Genomic DNA, 21,333 nt, shown 5'->3' with positions numbered 1-21,333 from the left:
GGAGTTTATGGGAGAATGCTTTTTCGGAGTTGCGCCTCCTTTTTAAGCAATGGGTTGATATGACCCTGTGTGTCGGTCTGTGAGCTGGGATCTCCAATCTGACGACGATGAGCGCCTTTTTTCTCTTGTTCTGAGAGCGGTAACCACATTTGTTTCTTTTTTATGTTTCTTTTAAAGTTTCAGTTTTCTCTTTGCAACAAACCACTTTTTGTGAGGAGATAACGGCGGGTTGGATTTTAAGATGAATCAGACTCACGCTTCGGATTTTGGGGACCAAGCGCACAATTACGCACGTCTGGAAAGGCTTAAAGGAGTGGCTATTTGTTTCAGACAACATGTTGTAGCCTATACGAGAGTATAGCATACGTCCAAGTAATCCTATGGGTGCAATGATTTGTTTTAGTTATGGTTTGGTTTGGGGCTGTGGGGATTGAGCAATAGCAATGGCTGGATTGGATACGATGTGTCGAGCTGCGCAACAGCGGTGTGGCACGTCGCCCGGCTCGGTCCGGAGGTCCTGTCGTGGGTCAGAAATCTACAATGGTTTGTTACTTTCGAAAGAAACTATCTCTCTTTGTTGTGTGTTGTGTATCATAACTGTATTCCCCTCATATCGCGGAAAGACAGCTAGTTTTGTCCAACTGCAAGGAAAACTGTCATTTGGTAACTCGAGGCAGAGATAGGGTAACTGAGTCGTTTGCGACACTCACGACCACAATGCTTCACAATGATAACTTGGCATGCTCCTTATATAGTTACACAACTATTCTGAAACGGTATGTTGGTAGTCAAGCGCGCTGGTCTACATTAACACTGGCTACTGGCCCCCCGACGGTCAAATTCCAGATGCATGATGGCTGCAGCCACCAGATGTTGAATGGCAAGTCCCTATTCATACCGCGATACGATCACTTTATGTCCTCCAGTCAACAAGTGTAGGCTGACAAGAATGCAGCATCTGCATTTGGAGTTATTGTTGTTGAAGAAATGATTGGAGCTTGTTTTCTTTTGGAAATTTCAAGTAGCGGGTTTGTGGCGGCTGGGTGTGGTGTGAGTTTTGGAGGAGTGTAAACGTTGGCTAGACAAAAAAATGGCAGGCTGCATAGTCACTTAAATCCCATCATTCATCTCTCACACGGCTGTAATTGTTTTGATGTCTATAGGGGATGGATGTCACGCTGACAGACAGTTGCAGCCGCAGCATTTGAAACAAAGCAACAAGTTGTGACAATTAATATTATCAAATTTTCCTTTGGTGTAAATGACTGGCTGCTAAGTGCATTCATACTCGCTAAAAACCAAAGGAAGGGCTCTCTAGCCATGAGAGTTTCCTGTTCTACACAATCTTTTCCTGACAGGTTTCCCTTTCCTCCTTAAACAAAAGACAGGAATGCCCCCCCTGGGTGGCTCCTGCTAGATGGCTGTGTGTGAACGCCAAACAGACACACGTGTAGTCTGGATGTGGAGCTCTTGCACATATCCAGTCTCCTCCAGACGCGTCGTGACGCATTTGGAGAGATAGACTTGGCTGATGTAAACAGAAACAGAGGTGGCTCCCAGCAGGTGTCACACTCTCACAATGCCCATAGTGACTATTTTATCTAAACTTACTCAGCTATCATTTATTTTACTATTTTTTCCCCCTTTTTTGTCTGTAGCACTGCACCAAGGAATACAGTGCAAAATTACACATCAATACACCCCCTTTGGAAAAAATCAGTTCATGTGTTGAAATAAATGTATTTATTTTCAATGCAATTCAACTTTCAAGTACATTTCCAGTGTCAAATTCCATGACACTTGTGCAGTAATGTGACAAACACTTTTCTTTTTTCAAGATATTGTCACTTATTTCTAGAAAAATCTTGAGCAAATGAAGCTGTACTGGAAACAGGATTTATATTAACTGTTTTAGAAAAAAGAGCATAAAGTGGGACTAAGTGGTCTGGTAAGAGGCTGGTTAAATTTTGCAGGGTCGATGATCCTCAGAAGCAGATATTTCATTCAGAGGCTTTACAGCCCCTAAACTTTTTATTACAGTTATCGACTTTTAGGAACTGGAGGGTGAAGTTTGTGCTCAAGAGTAAAGAAAATCCACATCTCAGGCTGGGTTTACCATCCATTTAAATGATTTAAAAGCAGCAAACTTTCATTTCAACAGTTCTCTCTGGGCATCAGGAGAGAGAGAAAACTGAAAGCAACTGACTGGAGCTCTATCATGCCCTCCTCAGTGGCAGCGTGTGTGTGTTCCCCACAGATACTGGAAAGAAAACACAGCAAATTGGCGCTGGTCTGCCGTTCCTAGACCGTCTCTTCATGAGATCGTGTTCTCCTATTTTTAAAACCTCTCCGCAATCTTGATAGGCACATGCCACTTGCCAATCATGAATTCCAGTGTGCAGGCTGATATGTCACTGTAAATATAACGTGCAACAGTCATAATAGTTCGGTCTGCTCTTATCAGGCTGGAATGAGACATTCCCTTACTTGTGTGCATTTTATCATCCACAGGCGAGCTGGTGTGGCTCTCTCAGATAGCAAACGCTGCTGCCAGTGTCCAGGCTGTGATGGCTCCACTGATGAAATCACTGGAAAATCTAATTCTGCCAAGATGGTTAGAGATGTCACTCCAAAGTGGCGCAGCTACCTTATACACCCATTGACCTGTAGAGTAATGTTATAATAACTCTAGAGCGTGTTTAATATTTGCCCTGTGTGCTTGAACAAATGTACACAAATGTAGTTTCTTATGATTGTTATGATAAAAACTGCTTACTTAAGCCCCCTTGAGAAAATGACTGCTGAAACAATACTCACAGATAACGTCTTCAGTTTATTTGGACATCTAAATCTTTGGATACATTCACTGCTTGAGGAATTTGACGTGTAGATGGATTATCTACAAGTATTTGGACACCTCTGTGAGCACAGGTGTATTTTACTTCAATGTATGTACAATCATTAAAAACAGAGAGGAGCCTTATACAGCCTCAAAATACACATGCAACTTACACTTAGCTGCCACATTCAATCAGTTTTTGTATCCATAGCTTGTTCAGTCAATATAAAACTTAAAATAATGTCTCACTATGTAGACAAATCCATGAGTGGGGGGTGAAAGTATGTCAACAGAGGGCACCACAGTGACATCTGAGATTAGGCCTTTAGTCACTACAAACGTCATCATAACATCATCATTTCAAGAGAAAACATTCTGCAGAACAAAGGTTACAGCTGTCAGTTACTTTGTTGGATCGTTTTTTTTCCTGTCAAAATAGGGAGCAAGTTGGTAATGTTTTCAAAAGTCTTATAAAGTTATTCCAGCGCCACTAATTAGGGAAAGATTGATTGAATAGTCCCCAGTCAGCAACGGAACACAAGCACCACATACAAGATGCTACTGATGTGAAACTTCATATTCGCTGCCGTCTGACTTTCAGCATCAAAGTTATTTCTTTACGTACCAGTTGAGAGTGAACACAGTCATTTCTGCATTCATAGTCTAGACAGCCATCAAAGCAAACCTGAAAAATCTTTGTTTTAGTTATTATTGTTGAGGGGAAGATGCTGTTACAGTAAATCTGTGTGAAATGAGCACTGGTCAGCCTTATGTAGGTGTGTAGTAGATGCCACATATAAGCCCCAGTTCTACCAATACAAATTTTGTTGCTTAATAATGCATTATGGATTATTTTACAAATAACACTTAAGGTGAAACTCAAAATGACTGCTGCTGTAAAAGTACGTCTTAGAATGGAATGGAGCTGAAGTTATTTGAGAGCCCAAAGCTTTTTGCTTACACAAGAGAAACATTTTATTGAATGAAAACAGTTTTGTTTTTGAAGTATCAATCAATGAATATCAAGTACCATTTTACCCTGAAACAGATATATAGCATTTTTGGAATGATATCATTCAATCCTGCAGGGATTAGACACATCTCGGTAAAAGCTGTGCCATCAGATCCTATCAGATCCAGATGTGCATCAGACCCAAGCCTAATCCTCAGCAGAGGACTGACTGTGGTGATTTCAACTGACATTCGGACTTAGTGTGTTTTTTTATGACAAAGACTGACACATCAGTTCTTTTTAACAGCCATCAAGACCACGAAAGGTTTTGGATCACCGCTTTGGGGACAGTGGCACTGCCCGACTGTTTCTGACACTATCCAATGCTAGCAGTGAAGTCTGTGTGTTACATTATGAGTCCTCAGGTCCATAATCCATGTTTTGCTTCCAAGACATCAGATGAGGAGCAAGTGGAAACGACAGAGTATCTTGTCCAGACCCAAGTGGCTGCGTTTGTTTTCTTTAATAAACTTACATTGCTGCAGCTGAACCACAGCAGAGGGGTCAGTATAGCCGTGACCCCCTGCTTCTGTTCAGTCTTCAGCTGTGCTTCTCAATGGAGGAAGACCCAAAGGCCCAGACAGAACAGATGCATCAGGGCCCCACTGATACTGGATTTTTAGGGTCCGATATTGATATCGGATTAGAGAATTTACAGCCTACCCAGGCACTGGTGATTTATTTGCGTGGTAGACTTCTGACTCATCAGGATTTACTATTCTAACCCCTCTATGGACCAGATCATTTACCAGAATCCCCAAAACTCATGTTTTATTTGGAAATCTTGTTTAGGATTGGTCCTTCTTCTCAACACATGCAATAAATGTGCAAAATCCAAAAAATAACAATGTGATTATACCAAAATCTCTCTGTTTTTGTGGGGTTTTGGTTGCATTATCAGTAGAAATACCGATATCGACATATCTGTGAAGAGCACGCTGTTTTACTGTCTTATGGGCCTGATTGAAGTCCTGCTAACGTCAACAGGAAGCTGCAGTTGCTACATACACTGTATATACAAACTGCTTGGCATGCCAGATTGAGATATGACACATAAGTGCACATAATTGCCGTAAACAAAAATACACAAGAGACTGAAGTTTTGAGATCACAGGTTTTTTGAGTTGTGCCAACCGAGAGAGTGAAACTCCATCCAGTTGTTCTTGTGAAACATCTTGTTTGACTGTTGATGGTATTTAGTTAACTAGGTGAGGATGGCGACATGAGTCCAGTTTGGGTTTTGCTTTCCTCACCTGCACATCACTGAATTGTGTTTATGTTTACTGTATGTTTGCATTTTCTACTTGCTCATGTTATGTAAGGAAAGACATACTTAACAATTCTTCCTTCCACCCACAGGAGGCGCTATCAGTGGTGAGTGAAGACCAGTCCTTATTTGAGCCTCCATACGCTGCTGCTGCCCCTCTCCCAAAGACAGACATGACTGCATCTGGCACACAGGACTACGGCCAAACCCACAAAATCAACCCCTTACCCCCTCAGCAAGAGTGGATCAACCAGCCAGTGCGGGTCAACGTGAAGAGAGAATATGAGCACATGAATGGATCCAGGTATGGCACAGCTTGCCACATGCCATGCTACAGTGTCTGCACACTGGATTTAAATGAGATATGAGTTTAAATATATCTATATTGGACATATTAGACATTTGGTGCCCATTACTGCAGCAGCTGCTATGAATGTTGTGACATGTCGTGGTTTGACATCCAGCAGACCATTTCCTTTCAATGGATAACCTTCAGCTATGCTCAATGGACTTTGAATTTTTTTTTTTTTTTTTTTTTTTAATTGTTGAACATTGCCAATACTGAGCTTAAAGATTCAATATCAATATCAGTAAGTAGAGAGGAAAATTAACAGCCAATATATCTGTTGATAACATATTTGGGAAGGAGATAATTATCTAAAATATGAACATTTCCCTGGAAAATGTTCTTCACATTCATCTTTTAAAGGAAACTTTTGTCTGACCACGCCTGACCAGTAAAACTTTATTCAGTATAAATCAATGATATATTGTTGTGCAGTCTATGTTTTCACATGGACAATATGAAGTATTATAACTGACGTGTGTGTGTGCGTCCATGCATGTGTGTGTGTCTGTTTATGCAGCAGGGAGTCTCCAGTGGACTGCAGTGTGGGTAAATGTAATAAGTTGGTGGGGGGTAACGACACATCTCAGATGAACTATGGAAACTACATGGATGAGAAGAACGCCCCTCCCCCCAACATGACCACCAATGAGCGAAGAGTCATTGTACCTGCAGGTGAGTGTAACTTTGTTGCTACAAGCTTCTACACTGTATACAGTCAAACAAAACATATTTAACATGAAATATATAGGTAGGAATTTGTCTCTTTTCATAAAGCACTGCATGTGTAAATACTCACTGCATATTTGTACAGGTGCAAATTGTTCGAGGTGTTTTTTCTTTAGCGCTGCTGTGGTGTCAGACAGAATCACAGCTCTGTTTTGGTATGATTTTGCCAGTGTTGTAAATGTTTTATGACTCTCATTTTTACTTAGCTGGGTCATGGGTGAAAGCATTGTTCCAAGGTTTTACCTCACTCATGGGAGCACATCTAAACGCATACAAGCAAAGACCTCTGTTTGTCTGCCAGACCTATATATTTCCTTATTGATTTCACAAATTTGAGCTTTCAGTCTGCAAGATAAACAGAATTTGAACAACATGGAGTAAAAACTGATCTTTCAGAGGTTTCAAACTCCACAGCAAGGATTTAAATGCATAAGTTGCCAAAGAGAGTGACTATATTCTCCCAAGAATGAGCATATGAAATTCACTTAATTGAAATCAAATGGAGCCATGGTAAATTTTCCATTTTAAAGGCTACTCAAGTGTTGGTGCTAAACTGATGTTAAAAGTCACGCATCCATTAACCTGATAGTTTGCCACTCCTTAAGTGCTATGGGTAGTGTTTGCTTTCCAGATTGGCTTGAGGAGTGCAGTTGATCAGAGATGGAGTGCTTGCAAGTATGTTTTATTTTTATTTTAGCCTGCTAAAACAAAAAGGCACATGGGACGATACAAAATGCACAAAAAAAGTTTCGACAATCACGAGAAAGGACTCCAACGTGAACACACAGCGTACCTGACTCTATTTAAATGCTGCCCTCATAAACCCCACTCATGTGGTCAAAATAAGATGAAGAATTATATCCACCTATTCCCCTGAACTAGCTCTGCTACTGATACAAAATGCTGTTTTCAATTTGTCCACGTCTCCCCCTCCCTTTTCAATGTCAAGATATAAGACTCTCAACTCTACATTCTCATCTGTTCATTGTTGTGCAGTCAATAATCCTCCCTGTCTCCTCGCTCTTCCTCCAGACCCGACGTTGTGGACTCAGGACCATGTGCGCCAGTGGCTAGAGTGGGCCATCAAGGAGTACGGCCTGTTAGAGATCGACACGACCATGTTTCAGAATACAGACGGCAAAGAGCTGTGCAAGATGAGCAAGGACGACTTCCTCCGGCTCACCACCATGTACAATGCTGAAGTCCTTCTCTCTCATCTCAATTACCTCAGGGAAAGTGAGTATGCTTTTTTAATATAATGCAGTGTGTTTCAGTTAATTAATGGATCAACAGAACCAACATGGGAATGCAACAACAGGTTGGATGACATTACCAACACTCAAGGATCAGTGCTAATGGCGATGTGATGTAGGACCAGGAAGATTAAGAAATGTGATTCAAATATTAAAGATATACAGCCTATGGTGGGTTTCTCTTCAGTGCTCCTATTTGCGAGACAAGTTATATTGGTAAAAAGAAACTCTGCTCCTGCTGTATGTTATGCTGTTTGCGTCTCAGCTGAAGGCCTGTCTTTGCATCCATCTTTTACACAGAATACAGTTACGATTCAACTTTCAGTGAAGCCTCTTTTCTTTGCACGTAAGATTTCCCCGCATTTGGATGAAAACTAAGAGAGCCAAAATGCTAGACCCAAGGGAAAGAACGTGACTTTTTTTTTTTTTTTTTTTTTTTTGTCACCGCACTATATTCATATTACCATCAATAAACAATGAAACTGCCTTTACTGGAAACTCATTTCTCCATAATGGCTACCCAGTCTTAAACAGAGCTGTGGAAACCATGAGGGTTTTTTTTTTTTTTTTTTTTTTTACTTCTCAAGATAACCATCAACTATATCCCCCACTCCACTTTGCAGAGCCTTATTCCACATAGTCCACAGAAAGATGAAGCCCAGGTGCATTGCCTCAGGAATCACGCTAGGCCTGTGTGTTCAGCACAGCAAAGGAAGTTGATCTGCAATTTAGAATGGAGGCAACTAAACTCAAGCCCCTTACCCTTGAAGAGGCTCTCTGTAGATTGTTGCTTTACATATTTCAGCAAAGGAGACAGAGTTTTACCGAGGTGATATGCAAGTGACGTTTTACAATACAGGGACATCTGGTATCATCAATTGTTTGGACACAGTTGTTTCTAGTTCTGCTGATAGGTTGCTACAAAATAATTAGCATGACAGAAAATTCTTTTTTTTTTTTCATTATGCCATAATTTGTATGTGTGATAGTTTGCTATCATCTGTGCTTCAGAATAGTCCGAGCTAGGTTTGCTGTGGCTGCAAAATATCATGACACCAAGGGTGGAGTGGCTGATGGCTCGACTAAATTTAACATTACTCCCAAAAATTGCGATGGGCCTTGGTGTGATGTAATGGGAACTGTATTTTGTGGGTGTCAACAGTTTTCTCTGTGCATGGCGTCTGGGCAGAGAGAGATGCTTGTCGTGAGTATAACAGCCTCATTGTGCGCCGCTGCAGCGGGTGGATCTGTCTGACCGCCACTGGGCACACTCCGCCGAGCAGTTTTCATTATGGCCACTGGCTGCGGGACTTAGCCACGGCTTAGGCGTGCTGCACCGCGACTCTGCCCATCGCTCTCCTTTTTTCGATTTAGCCCTTGTGTGTTTTGGAGACAGAAGAGATGTCTCGGGAATCCTCTCCACTTGCCAATTGAAATTGCTTTGGATCCGTTCCCGACAATCAAAAAGATGAATGCTCCCGTCCCGTGCCTGGACTGACTGACCGGTTTCAGGCAGCTCTCTGAGAAGCGAGCAGTGTGTGTTATTGACATTGGGAGCCCAGGGGCAAGAGGAACCATGTTAGTAAAAGAACGTCTATGGAAGACAGAGAAGTAGAAGGAGGACGAGGAGGTGGTAGAGGAGAGGGTCCAGGCTTTATGCCGACCCTGCAGGGCTGATGACTTGGAAACCGAAACCGTTCTCTCTTCTCCCCCCGCAGCACAAACAAACACAATCATAGACGAGGAGTAACCCCGTCCAGAAAAGAGACCTCTGGCTTCACTCACGAGAGCTGGAGCCTGGCCGAGCTTCCAGCATACATAAAAAGAGAGAAAAAGAGAGCGAGAAAGAGAGAGAAAGGGAGAGACTAAGCCAGGCCCTGGAAGTATTAGTGATTACAGGTCATGTGATGTCATCTGCCAACTAACATCCGTTACTCTTCCCCCATCACCCCCGCCCTCCCCCGAAAAAATGGATGGGTAGTCCAGCGGGGACTGCAATCATTTCATACACATCTGTGTGCATCATGTGTGCGTTTGGGTCTGTTTATTGAAACTCTGATTAACATTCCTCGGGAGTCATTAAGCCCTGTATGTACGCTCGGCACGGGGCAGGGACACATTTCCCTACCCTACAGCCATACCATAACAAAACATTCCTGCCACGTCATTCGCAGAAATATCATTCAGACACCCACGCTGGGCTGACCACGGGCACAAACCGAACATCTGTCTGGCTACCCAGCTGCTTGCAGTAACAAGGGTGGTTGCCCGTGCATTATTTTGGCCTCATTGTTGGTCACTTATCCAGATTTTTATAAGCGATGGCCGCCCGCACCCCAATGTGCTTTCAATTTGGGGTGCAATTTGAGAATTTGTTCAAATTAGTCTGTCAGGGAGGGACTGTGGACTGTTTGCTTTATCGCACCCATGTAGGTCGGTTTGATACCACATGTGCTGGAAACGGAGCGGAGCAAAAACCTCAGACAACGAGAGACTGTATCCTCCAACACACAGCGATGTGAGGGAGGGAGGGAGAGAGAGAGAGAGAGAAGGGAAAAGACAGAAATGGAGGGAGGGAGGAGGGAAAGTAGAGAAAGAATAGAAGTAAAGTATATAGATTGAAAGAAAAGACCAAAATAGAAATGGAATGAGGGGAGAAAGATGTTCCTTGAAAGAGAGAGATGAGAAGAAAAGTAAATGAAGGATAAGACAGGAGTGTGAAGAAGAGCAACAGTCATCGAAAGCCAATGTGAGATAGAAGCAGTGGTGGGGGGAGGTTATTTTTTTTTTCAGAAGTGCGTGGAAATGGCCTGAGGTGGTCATGATTGAGTGCCGTTGGAGAATAGCAATAGTTCTGTTTCCCAGCTGTCGCCGTTCCTCGTGTGTCTGGATGGATTTACAGTGAGGGAGTCGAGAGAGAGAGTGATAAGTCTGGGCTCCTGCACTGCACTACTGCTCGCTCCAGAGTGGGGGACATTCTCGAGCCCTCAATAGTTTATACAGACCATAAACATCTGGGCTCGAAGGCTGAGGAGGAAAAAAGGAGGTCTGGAGAGCTCTCTCTCTCTCTCTCTCTCTCTCTCTCTCTCTCTCTCTCTCTCTCCCTCTCTCTCTCACTCTGTCTGTCTCTTGCTCCATCTTTCTCTTTCCCTCCTCACAACATTTTTATAGAGCTCCCCTTGCATTAGTTCTTTCTATTGGCAGATTATCACTGGTGCAGAGGGGCTCTACGGCCTGGCCCCGTGCCTTTTCTCTTAGCTGTCTGGTGTTAGCCACCATTACAAGGCAGTCTGGGGCTGCTCACTTGACTGTCAAGGTTCAGCCACTTAGCACTATGGGCAGTTATGTAAAGACCACATCAGCATAACTGGAGGTAGACACTAAGTAGTTGACGTTTAAGTAAACACTTGATGTGCTCCACTGACTGAGAGCTAGCTATTTACAGTTACATTACAAATATAATTCAAAATGCTTACTAAGATCGGGAGTAATTACTTTTAATTGAAATAAAGCAGCATGTTTTTCCAGTTTAAAAGTGGAGACCATTTGCTACAAAAAGTTTCTCATCTATGAAGGGACCTCTGGGAAAGAGGGTGTGCAGAAGATGCAGAGATTAATTCATTCTATTGAAATAATAAATAATAATTTGTCTAATTGCAGCAAAATGACATTCCTTTGGACACAGTTGCTTCCATAATTTAATCTTCTTCTGGTTGAAAGAGCATGTTGGAGCTGGAAGAATCATTCAAAAGTGGCTGATTATTTAGGGATAGAAAAGCAGCTGTATTTTGGGGAGGGACAGGGGGATGGGATTGTTCAAAAATCTGTGATGCCATCATGGGTTGAAATTTTTAGTTTCATCTACTGGCACATAATGAGGTACCTAGAAATGACACCCCATTTTCCATGAAGTAAAAAATGTGATACACGAAAATAAAATAAATTTGTATTTGTTGACATTCATTGTTAATCTTGTGGGAATTATGATATGAAAAAGAGCTAACAGATAATAACAAATAGATAATAGCAGCATTTCATTGTTACATGCTGTGATGTGCCTTTACATGACCAGAGTAAAAAGACTGTGAGAGGAGTAAGGCAGTGTAGCTTTGCTTTAGCAGATTGACTCACTATCAGAGCAGGAGTCTATTTGGCCCCCTTTGGTGGCAAGTTGCCCAACTGGGCGACTGGGACCCTCAGTTTGTTGACAAAGCCCAGACCACATGTTTGAGATGATGGTATCGTATGGCTCAACAGAACAAACAGCAGAGGCCCCGTGGAGGTCCATCACAATGTCGAACAAGCCCTGAAAGATTTCTGTCAATATTACGGGGTGTGCCAAAACAGAGGACAGGGGCTTTTTAAAAGAACCATCAGTCGGTGGAAGGAGAGAAAAGAAAATTGTTTGTCGATGTTATGTAATCCAACAGACTCTGAGCAGATGTGACTAAAGGGATAGACAGAGAGAGGGAGAGAGACAGTGAAAGAAAGGGAAAGTGAGACATAGAAAGACAAAGAGAGCGTCAGGGAGCGGGTCTGCAAGTCTGAATACCGGCCAGTCCTCCCACTGTGCTGTCAGATTACCGGGACATGTTTGTTTTCTGAGAGGGGAAGAGAGCGTCCAAATAAATAGGCCGCGCAGCCAAGACTCCCTCGCCCAAACTGTCAGTGGTGCAGTGCCTCCCTCTCTCTCTCTCTCTCCCTCGCTCTCTCTCGCTCTCTCTGTGGCTCTCTCTCTCGCCATGTCTGTCTTTCTCTTCCACACTCTCACTCTCTCTTGAACAGCAGTCCTGAATTTCTCTGTGGGATGGGTTGTGGTTTTCTCAGCAATGTTGCCTGTTTGCCTGTCTGGGTCAGCCCACATGTGGAACACAGTAGGAAAAGGGTTAACAGAACCCCCCCACCCCCCCACGCCTCTCCTCCTTCCCCCTCCTTTTTCTCTCTCTGTCTCTTTCTGTCTGCCTGTTCATCTCTCTCTCTCTCTCTCTCTCTCTCTCTCTCCCTCTCTCTCTTTCACTTTCCCGGCTCTCATTCCAAGGATGGCGCTTTTCGGTGGCTCGCTTGCCCCGGTGTGCGCTTACACTCAGCGTGTGGAATTATTTTTGTACGGGGAGCTGCGTTTGATTGCTGTGCAGGGACCCGGCCTCATACAATGGCTCCCCTGTTTGGAGGCCCCCAGGTTTCTAAACTAGACCCAGAGCCTTGGGGGTGCCGCGGACTAGGTAGAATCGGGAGGGGTGGGATGTTGGGAGGCTAGAATACGTTTGTAGAGCACCCCTCTCTTCAACGACCCCATCCCCACCCCCCCTGCCAAAAACAGAACCCCTAGTCTACCACCATGAGGCCCCCTTCACCCTCCACCTTCTACCCCCCACACCTACTACAGCCAGTTATAGGGATCCTGCTGCAAATCCCCAGAAAAAAGTGCACAAAGTTGGCCTATTTTGTTTCCTCGCTTTTCCTCGTAACTCAAGGCCCCCTCATTCACAAACGGGATCGTCCCTGTCCAGCAGCTCCCCGTAGGTCCTTTGTGCTAAATCTTAACGCTCCCCACATAGTCGCAGCAGCAGCACTTGTGTTTTCTCTGTGCATTTTTGGGTCTGTTTTTCCACTCGCTGATTTATGCCTGGGGGCAGCTAAAATTAAGAGAGCATTTTGGTGCCGCCCAGGGTGCCTGTGTAAGTGGAGGAATGCAGTGCCGAGTTCTGCTCCATAAGGTGAAATGAATAGGCAGCCATATGCAGAGTCTTGCCTCTCTGACTTTATTATTCAGAAGTAGGGCTCGCAGTTAAAATGTCGACTGACTCCAGGGTTTTTCCAGAGCTTAGCGTCGTATGTGCACTCATTGCTGGTTTTGTTTTACTGTGTAATGGATTTATATATCATGAATTATTTTCCTTCAGACATTAATTTTAAGAAAACACAGGAGCAAAATTCAAGAAATAAGGACTCGGGTGCTGCTTGACAGTAATTGAGCTGAACCTTCTACTGCCACCTGCTGGCTATTAGCTAGTGTCATTGTCCCTGAAGTTTTTTGTTATACAGAGCACAGAGTAGTGTTGAACTGAAAAAAAAGAAAAAAAAAAAGTAGAAACAGAACAGTTTTTTTTCCCCAATATTGATATATATGACAACATGACCAATGTATAAAATAATCAAATTAATGTTCATTCCATAGAACTGAAAGGAAATATTAGGGGTGATGTCAAACAAAATTCTATAAATTTAAATCATTAAAATGTTTTGAAGCTATTTTTAGACAGCAGAATTGTGTGTGATTGATGATTCCACTTGAAAATGATGAATCAGAACATCATTGCCCAGCCCTACTGAAGGGTGTATTGGAGTGACTCTTTAAAAAATGATATGTTAACAGATTCATATGACAGGTGCAACATGAATATAGAGCATCGCATCTCTAAGAGGAATATCACTATGCTAAACTTCCTCCAGTGCCGGTTTTGGCTGTCTTTTGTATGTCTGCATGCACTGGGCACATAAAAGGTGCATAACGTATCAGTTTGTCTTTATTTGTGTCATTTCAGGTAGCTCATCATTATCCTACAACACGCCATCTCACACAGACCCATCCCCACGTCTGGCTGCCAAAGAGGGTAGGAACACAGGCCACTATATTCACTCACTGTCCTCTGTTCATCAAACCTGCTCACTCTTTCTGGATATGGTTATCTCTTGGCTTGAATTTTCATTATTCCTCATTGTGTTGCCATGTGGCTGACCTGACATAGTGCAGATCAGTCCCAGTGTACGTGACTCCCTATGACTCCCTAAAACTGTGTATCTTGGCTGACGTGGGGCTTTATTCACGCTGAGTGTGTTAGAAAGAGAGGAGGGTGTGTGTGCATGTGTGTGATGGTGTCAGCGTGTGTGTATGAGAGAGAGAAATGACAAGCCAGAGCTTTCTCATTAGCCACAACTGTTTAGCAAAAACAATAAAGTAACAGCTTCTGCCTCGCAGAGCCAAGCACCCTCACTGTCACAGTCTCAGAGTGGCCTTAAACAGCCCAAGATGCACATAAACACACACACACACACACACACACACACACACACACACACACACACACACACACACACACACACACACTCACAGACTGAGAAGAAGTGACAGGGAGAGAAAAAGAGAGAGAGACAAAAACATATGCAGATGACAAAAACACACACACAGATACAGAATGTACACACACACACAGATGTATAGGACACATACACACACACACACACACACACACAGAGCACACACTGCCATTGACACAGCTCTGGGCAGGTGTGTCTTTTGTGCTGTTAGAATAATAAAAGCAGAGCCTCTAGTGCAGACGGTGCTATTCAGATCTCGTACCTGAAAACATGTTGCAACTCGGAAGGGGCGACCCTCAGAATAGAGGCAGAATGTTAACAAGACGAAAAGGAGTGTGGCGCTGAGTCCCGTCCACAGCAGGGGACAGAGCTGAATGTGAAAGTGGTGCTTCATGGGAGAGGGAGAGCTGGAGGCAAGACATATGAATGAGGCTGTTTGTTAGAGACAGGTGGTGCAGCAACAATGTGCTGAACGTGGTAGAAGAGGTTGACTGGGCACCACACCCCAGGCTGTTGTGGGAAGAGACTGGTCGAACCGCTCTGCACTTGGTGAATTAGTGAGATCATAGCAAAGAGGGTCTGAGAGAAGCGATCCACACACAGGACAAACGCCAACCAGTGAACTAAACTGTGGACTAGATCAGCTGACTGGGGCTGGAGTTTGCCACTTCATGCTATTTCAGTGCACTTCTAAAAAAGCATCCATCTTAACGAGTCATTTAGTCTCATTTCCAGTTGTAAATCTTATTTTTTATGTTAAATCTGCCAGTGGGATGAGATAATCCCACTCATTTCCAATACTTATCAACTTGTTTCCAGAATTTTCTTGCATCAAGTGCCATTTTCTTGATATCAGTGGACTTATTGGCCTTATTCTGCCTTGTTTCAGCATATTTGTGCTTGTTCCCAGAAAAAATTCCTGAAACAAGTGAAACTGCATTGGAAACAAGTGGGATTATCTCATCCCACGGGCAGCTTTTTTTTTTTTTTTTTTTTGATTTAAGAAAAACAAGATTTTGAGACTGAATATGATTCCAAATGACTTATTAAGATGCAGATTTTTTGCAGAGATATGATAGTTTGACTATGATGTGGAAAACATTGTTCTGTGTTTTTATGCCTAGGCTTGAGTTGTTCAGCTCCTCAGTCGCCTCAATGTGCCATTACAACAGAGGAAATGTTCATCATCATAGTCTGCACTACAAAAAATATTCATTTTGACAAGTCCAGTTTTAAGTTATAAAACAAAAATCATATACACACACATATTGATTTGCCTTTACTCTATCCTGCCAAGTTGGGCCTGCCGTTACTTTTGCTAATGTTACTTCGATTAATTTCTGTCACGGACAAGCTAAGTTACTTAGAGGCAGGCCCATTGCAGTTCAGGATCGTTTTCTTTTTCCTCTGGACACCTTCTCACTTTCCAAACAGTGTTTTGCGCTGACACAACACAACCGGACTAAGGCCGCTCTGCCTATCTGTGAAACAAGTTACACATCCTTTACAATCGGCTATATGGTGTCACCACCAGAGACGAGTGTATGGACTGCAATAACAGTGATAGCCTTGCTCACAGGATGAGGGGCCCTATCTAGGCAGGAGGAGAGGAAACACTAGCTCTGATAAGTGTCCGAGAATGCCCTCTCTCTTTCTCTATCTGCCCCGGTGGTGAGCATTAGCAGGCCACGGACTCGTTCTCGCCCGGCCTCAATACCAATAGACCAATGGGCAGGCCAGATAAGATTCTGCTCGGTCACCCCCCGACCCCGCTCTTCCTGGTTCTCAGCGCCAGGTATTTGGACTGGCAAGAATAGTTGGTCACTCCCTTTAGCAGCATTTCCCTTTCACACAGAGGTGATTTCTATTATGGGCTCCTGTAACACTCAGTGTGCCTCCCGCCATGTCCCCTAATCCCACCCAGCATACAGCCAAATGTTTCTAGCAGTTAAAAAGTTGCTAGAAACATCTCAGACACAATAAATCTTTAGGAAATAAGAGGAACAAACATGTCATCACATTCATGAAGATGCATATTTCACTTAAATCAGTAGGTTTTTGAATGTTTTTGAGGACCCTGCAGTCATGAGACCCAGTGCTTTATAACATTAATCTTCATAACATAAATCTTTATTACATTGTTTAACTGTTAAAGATTATAACAGTAAAAAATGGTGTAAGAAAGCAAAAATCAAACATCAAAACATGAAAAATACAAGGTCGTGTCTCAATAGCAGCACAATACTAAGAAAGAGGTCTTGCTTCAAGAGACGCCTTTATCAGCGTTTGCTTAGATTGGTATTGCCAGATGTTCGAGTTCATATTGCCTTTAGAGAACAGTCAAATACCATACAGGCTCTTTGGGGTAGAGTAAGCACGAGCATACAGCAGGAGACAAGCCTTAATCTGCTCCAGACTGTGTGGTGTAAAATGCAATGTTATGAATAAAAGTGAGCATATAAAACACGGAATGCAGCAGCTATGAAAGAGTATGTGTGTGTGTGTGTGTGTGTGTGTGTGTGTGTGTGTGTGCGTGTGCGTGTGCGTGTGTGTGTGTGTGTGTGTGTGTGCCTGTGTGTGTCTGAGGTCTGTGTCTACTCCATGCCTGTGCATAAGCCAGTGTGTGTGGGTGGGTGCCTGCATGGTTTCATGCAGCATGCACCACAGCATGTGCTCGCAATGCTTTTGAGTTTTTTTTTTTTTTTTTTTTTTTTTTATTTGTTGAGTGGAGAAGTTATGTGTTTATGTGTTGAAGTGATACTTACAGAACTCAGTGACTTACTATGTGAGCCCTTGTTGGACAGAGAAATGGAAAGGTTATAGACTGATGGGCTGTATTTTATGTTTCTGTATGTGTTGTCTTATTTGGAGAGCTACTGCTTTTCTTTTAACTCTGTAGTGTTTGGATGCAGCAGGGCTACAGCATAACCTAGTGGTGAAAGAGACAGGTTGACCAACATGATGCACTGAGCGGCACTGGCAAGACATCCAGCCCTTGTTTCTCTGGCTTAGAGATAATTGCCTAAAATACAAATTTTGCACTGCCCGCTGAATCTTTACCACTGAAGCTGCTTGACATTTCTTTACTTCATTCATTTTCATGTGGGTGCTGGATTTTTCCAGCTTTTACCACTCTCTGGGCCTTTGTACCTTTTGCAAATTACTTTTTTTTTTTTTTTGGATTTGAGCAGCTCCAGCTTCTATTTGTATCACTGCTATGAAATTTTGGAATTTTATTGTAATTCCAGGCAGAGACACTCATATTCTCCGCTGCTCTCCAGTCATGGGGAGGGCTGATGATTCACCTCTATGAACGTTATTTTATTTTGCTGCCAAGTTGAAGTGGCACACAGCTTGAAGTGCAGCGTTATGTGAATAGGCTCCCGTCCGTCTGTGACTTGTGACTTTGCCATTTTCGATCAAACAAACAAAATGAATGAAAAACACTCCAGAAAGGTAAATAATACTGGAGGACTTTTTTTTGTGTGTGTGTTTGCACATGCGAGTGTGTATGGATGCCTTCTCTTTTTCACAGGCATACACACGCACACGTGTACATATGCACTCACTATGTATTTGCCAGCATTCGCTTCCTCCTATGGCTTTTTTCTCACACAGATGGCTTTTAAAGCACCTGTATCATGGGTATTAAAAAGTTTACCCTGTCTGGGTCTCCATTTCCTTGGCTCAGGCTCTGGGTTAAAAACAGTCCATGACTCGGCACTCTGCCTCTCTTTCCCTTTCCCTCTCTCTCGCAGTCTCTCTCTGTCCTTTCTCTCCCTCTGTGTGTCCCTCTGTCTCTCTTTCTGTCCTCCCCTCTCTCCCTCTCTCTATTTCTCTGTGTCTCTCTTCCTCTCTGTCTAGTATTTGGGCCTTGTTTTGACTAACTGGTCCTGCAGTCTAAGTCTCCCAGGAGCGAGCACCACACCCCAGACCAGAGTGGAAACTGGCTCAAGTCGCAGTTCGAGCAAGGCCTGGAAAAATGAAGGAGGGGGTGGTGGTGGGGGCTGGGGATGAGGCAGCTCTGTGTGTGCACATTCGGGCCAGTGTCTGTGTTTGCACGGTTGGCTCACTAATAAGTGTACCCCCCGACCTGTTGGGCTCTGTACATTTTACCTCTCCTGGTCCTTCCTTTGATGAAGTGCTGCATTTTCACTGTTATTTCCTCACCCCAGTCCAACTCACCTCCACCAGTCAGAAAGGGAGCCTCCTACTTTCTACACTGGCAGAAACCATGAATTGTTAAGCATATTCTGAGCTCTGACATGTATTTCCTTTGGTGGCTATGTTCTTGCTTGCTTGTATATAAAATGAAAAAAAAAAATAAAAAATAGAAGCAGCTTATGAATCCACTGCCAACAAGCTACACCAGGGGTATCAAAAAGATGTGGATGAGCCCACAGTGCGTCTTACTGGGCATCTCCTCCAGCCCAAACCAGACAGTAGCTGGGTTTGCCGCCATTGTTTTCTTTTCAAATTCCATCATCGTGTTTTGTCTGACTGGGATTTTTTTTTCATTATTTTTTCTCTTCCCTCTCTTAAGTTTCTTCTACCCCCTCTCTTTCGATCTTCTGCTTTCTCTCCCTCTGTCTCCTTGGCTCTCACTTGTACACCTCTCCCACTCTTTCTGTCTCCTTCTTCCCCGTCTTTCTCTCCATCTCCCCTTCTATTTGTGACCCCGCTCCGCTCGTAGAAGGAGGTAGCCCCCTTGTGTTTTTTTCGGGGTGGTGAAGAGGGGGGTGGGGGAGGCTGAGTAGAGGGGAAAAAAGGGCCAGTAAAACAAAGAGAGGTTGTCTGCAGGCGAGGCAGGCAGGAAACGCAAGTCTCTCAGGACTCTCCCCCAGTCGCTGCTCCTTGGCTATCCTGCCGGCCCACACCAGATTGAACCTGACAGCCTCCGCTGAGCCCCAGCCGCCCGCTTGTTATTCGTCCCTCTTCTCCCTCATTCTGTCTTTCTCTGTGTTACTCTCTTGTTTTCTCTTGGTCTTTTGATGTCTTTCTCTCTCATCTCTTCCTTTCACTTTGATTGTTGCAAGCTCCTATTCCTCACCTCACATTATCAACAGGTTTTCGTGCCATCAGACTCTCCATCTTGTACTTTTCCCTTCTCTTTCACCAGTCACTCCATCCAGTCACAGCCAGAGAGGGGGAACAAGTCCCTCTTTTTTGGCCCCAGATGGGCATCGGTCCTTTGAGGCAGCATATGGGGTTAAAAGTTGAAAAGTTAGAAATTAGTGAAGAGATCAAGAGGTCCTTGGAACAGCGGGACGTTTCCCATTGGAGGACATTTTTCAAGTGAGGAAAGGGGAAATAAGGCAAAGTAGTATGCTTTGAAAGTACTACAAGAGACATGATTAGGTTTGAAATGTTTTTACATTTTTAGTGGTGGATTATGAAATAAGTAAGACAATAAAACACTTGTATGGCTGAATACCAGGCGATCTCAGTCTTTTATGGCTGCAGAGAGAATAAAGAGGCCGAGTTCAGTTGTGCTGCAAAGAGAGATGGATGTATAATTTGAGTTTGAGTGTTTTATGATGAGTGAAACCAAGCAGAGGACAGGGTTTTATTATGTTATTATGCTGTTGTGTTCTAATCCAGAAGAGGGCAGTGTTGTACAGCGCTTAGAAATCACCTGGGGTTGAAATGGCAGGCTTTGTAGAATTTGATGTCATTGATGAGTCACTGAATGTTTCCCTCACGTGGCTTTATAAGGTTATTTGGGTCATGATGGCACACAGTGAGTATTTTTAGTGTTTGTTTTAACGTGCTTTGAGTACCAAATGGAAGCCGTTTGCAAGACATCAGAAAGAATGAGTGCTAGAAAGGTTTGAAAATTACAGGTCAGTCAATTTAACATATAATTTGTGGCTGATTATCTGGCAGCATTGAACTGTTCTCATGCTGTGATTAAAACAAGTCAGGATTATTTGCAAATACACAAATATTTGACCCAGGCCTGGCAAACACAGAGACACTCTTAGGCATGCACATATTAACTTTGGAGCCCGATGTCAACACCTTCATATTTGACATGTCATAACATGTCATTCTAGTCATCATAGTTTCTTCAGATTAGTTATCAATGATGGACATTGTGGGCAAATGAAGTCTACTTTTTTCTGTGTTTATCGAGTGAAAATTTGCTGGCACCTGATACTTTTTTTGCAAACTATGCTTCATATCGATAGATTTTCAACATACTCCCATCTTGGAGCTGACCTGGTCAGCCACAACCTGCAGGTATTGGCCATAAATCCAGTTTACTATAGGAGCCGGGGAGCTAAGTGCCCCGCTCAAAGTGTTGCACCAGTGTAAACTCATTTTCATTCCCTTTCCCTGTCAAGACTTTTGCAAAGATTCATACCACTGGCCTTGCTAGTCACACCCGTGATTCTCTTATATTCAGATTACTGTAGTGAGATTAAGGACTACCTCTTGACCTGCTAACAGCCTGCTAACAGCTGATCCCAGCAATATCCTCTGTCATCAGCACTACACTGCCTCCACACCATGGCCCCCGGGAAAAACAGCACTGACAAAAAGATTTGTCAGGCATGATAACACACCGAAAAGCACAGAGCACACAACACTGGGTGAAATGCTTATCTGCTACAATAGGCATCATATTTCACTCTAGTCTTTTTTAGCTGAGTATCACACTAACTATCAAGGGTGCTGGGCAGGTGCACTGTTAGCCAGATAGCTGAAATTGAATTGGCTTTCAATTTAGATGGGAATATACCAGGGTGTTTTTGATACTGAGATGGAGGAGAGATACATCCTCTG

The 21,333-nt window shown here is 43.4% G+C and overlaps 1 protein-coding gene across 7 annotated transcripts in view; it reads left to right on the top strand.

Annotated features, from left to right (window-relative positions):
- fli1 (Fli-1 proto-oncogene, ETS transcription factor) overlaps positions 1–21,333 on the top strand; it is a 33,409-nt gene that overhangs the window by 7,370 nt on the left and 4,706 nt on the right. For 3 of the 7 annotated variants that reach the window (XM_030067611.1, XM_030067608.1, XM_030067612.1), the window contains 4 exons: positions 5,211–5,422; positions 5,985–6,139; positions 7,226–7,429; positions 13,992–14,060. In XM_030067611.1, the coding sequence (XP_029923471.1) occupies positions 5,211–5,422; positions 5,985–6,139; positions 7,226–7,429; positions 13,992–14,060 (640 nt within the window). Of the gene's footprint in view, positions 1–70; positions 140–426; positions 544–5,210; positions 5,423–5,984; positions 6,140–7,225; positions 7,430–13,991; positions 14,061–21,333 lie in introns of those variants that run through there. The other 4 variants (XM_030067609.1, XM_030067613.1, XM_030067615.1 and 1 more) reach the window with 3 other exon arrangements.

The sequence above is a fragment of the Myripristis murdjan genome, chromosome 13 (assembly GCF_902150065.1).
Source record: "Myripristis murdjan chromosome 13, fMyrMur1.1, whole genome shotgun sequence".
Taxonomy (NCBI): domain Eukaryota; kingdom Metazoa; phylum Chordata; class Actinopteri; order Holocentriformes; family Holocentridae; genus Myripristis; species Myripristis murdjan.
Note: the sequence above shows the minus strand (reverse complement) of the source record. Positions and strands in the feature narration are given on the sequence as shown.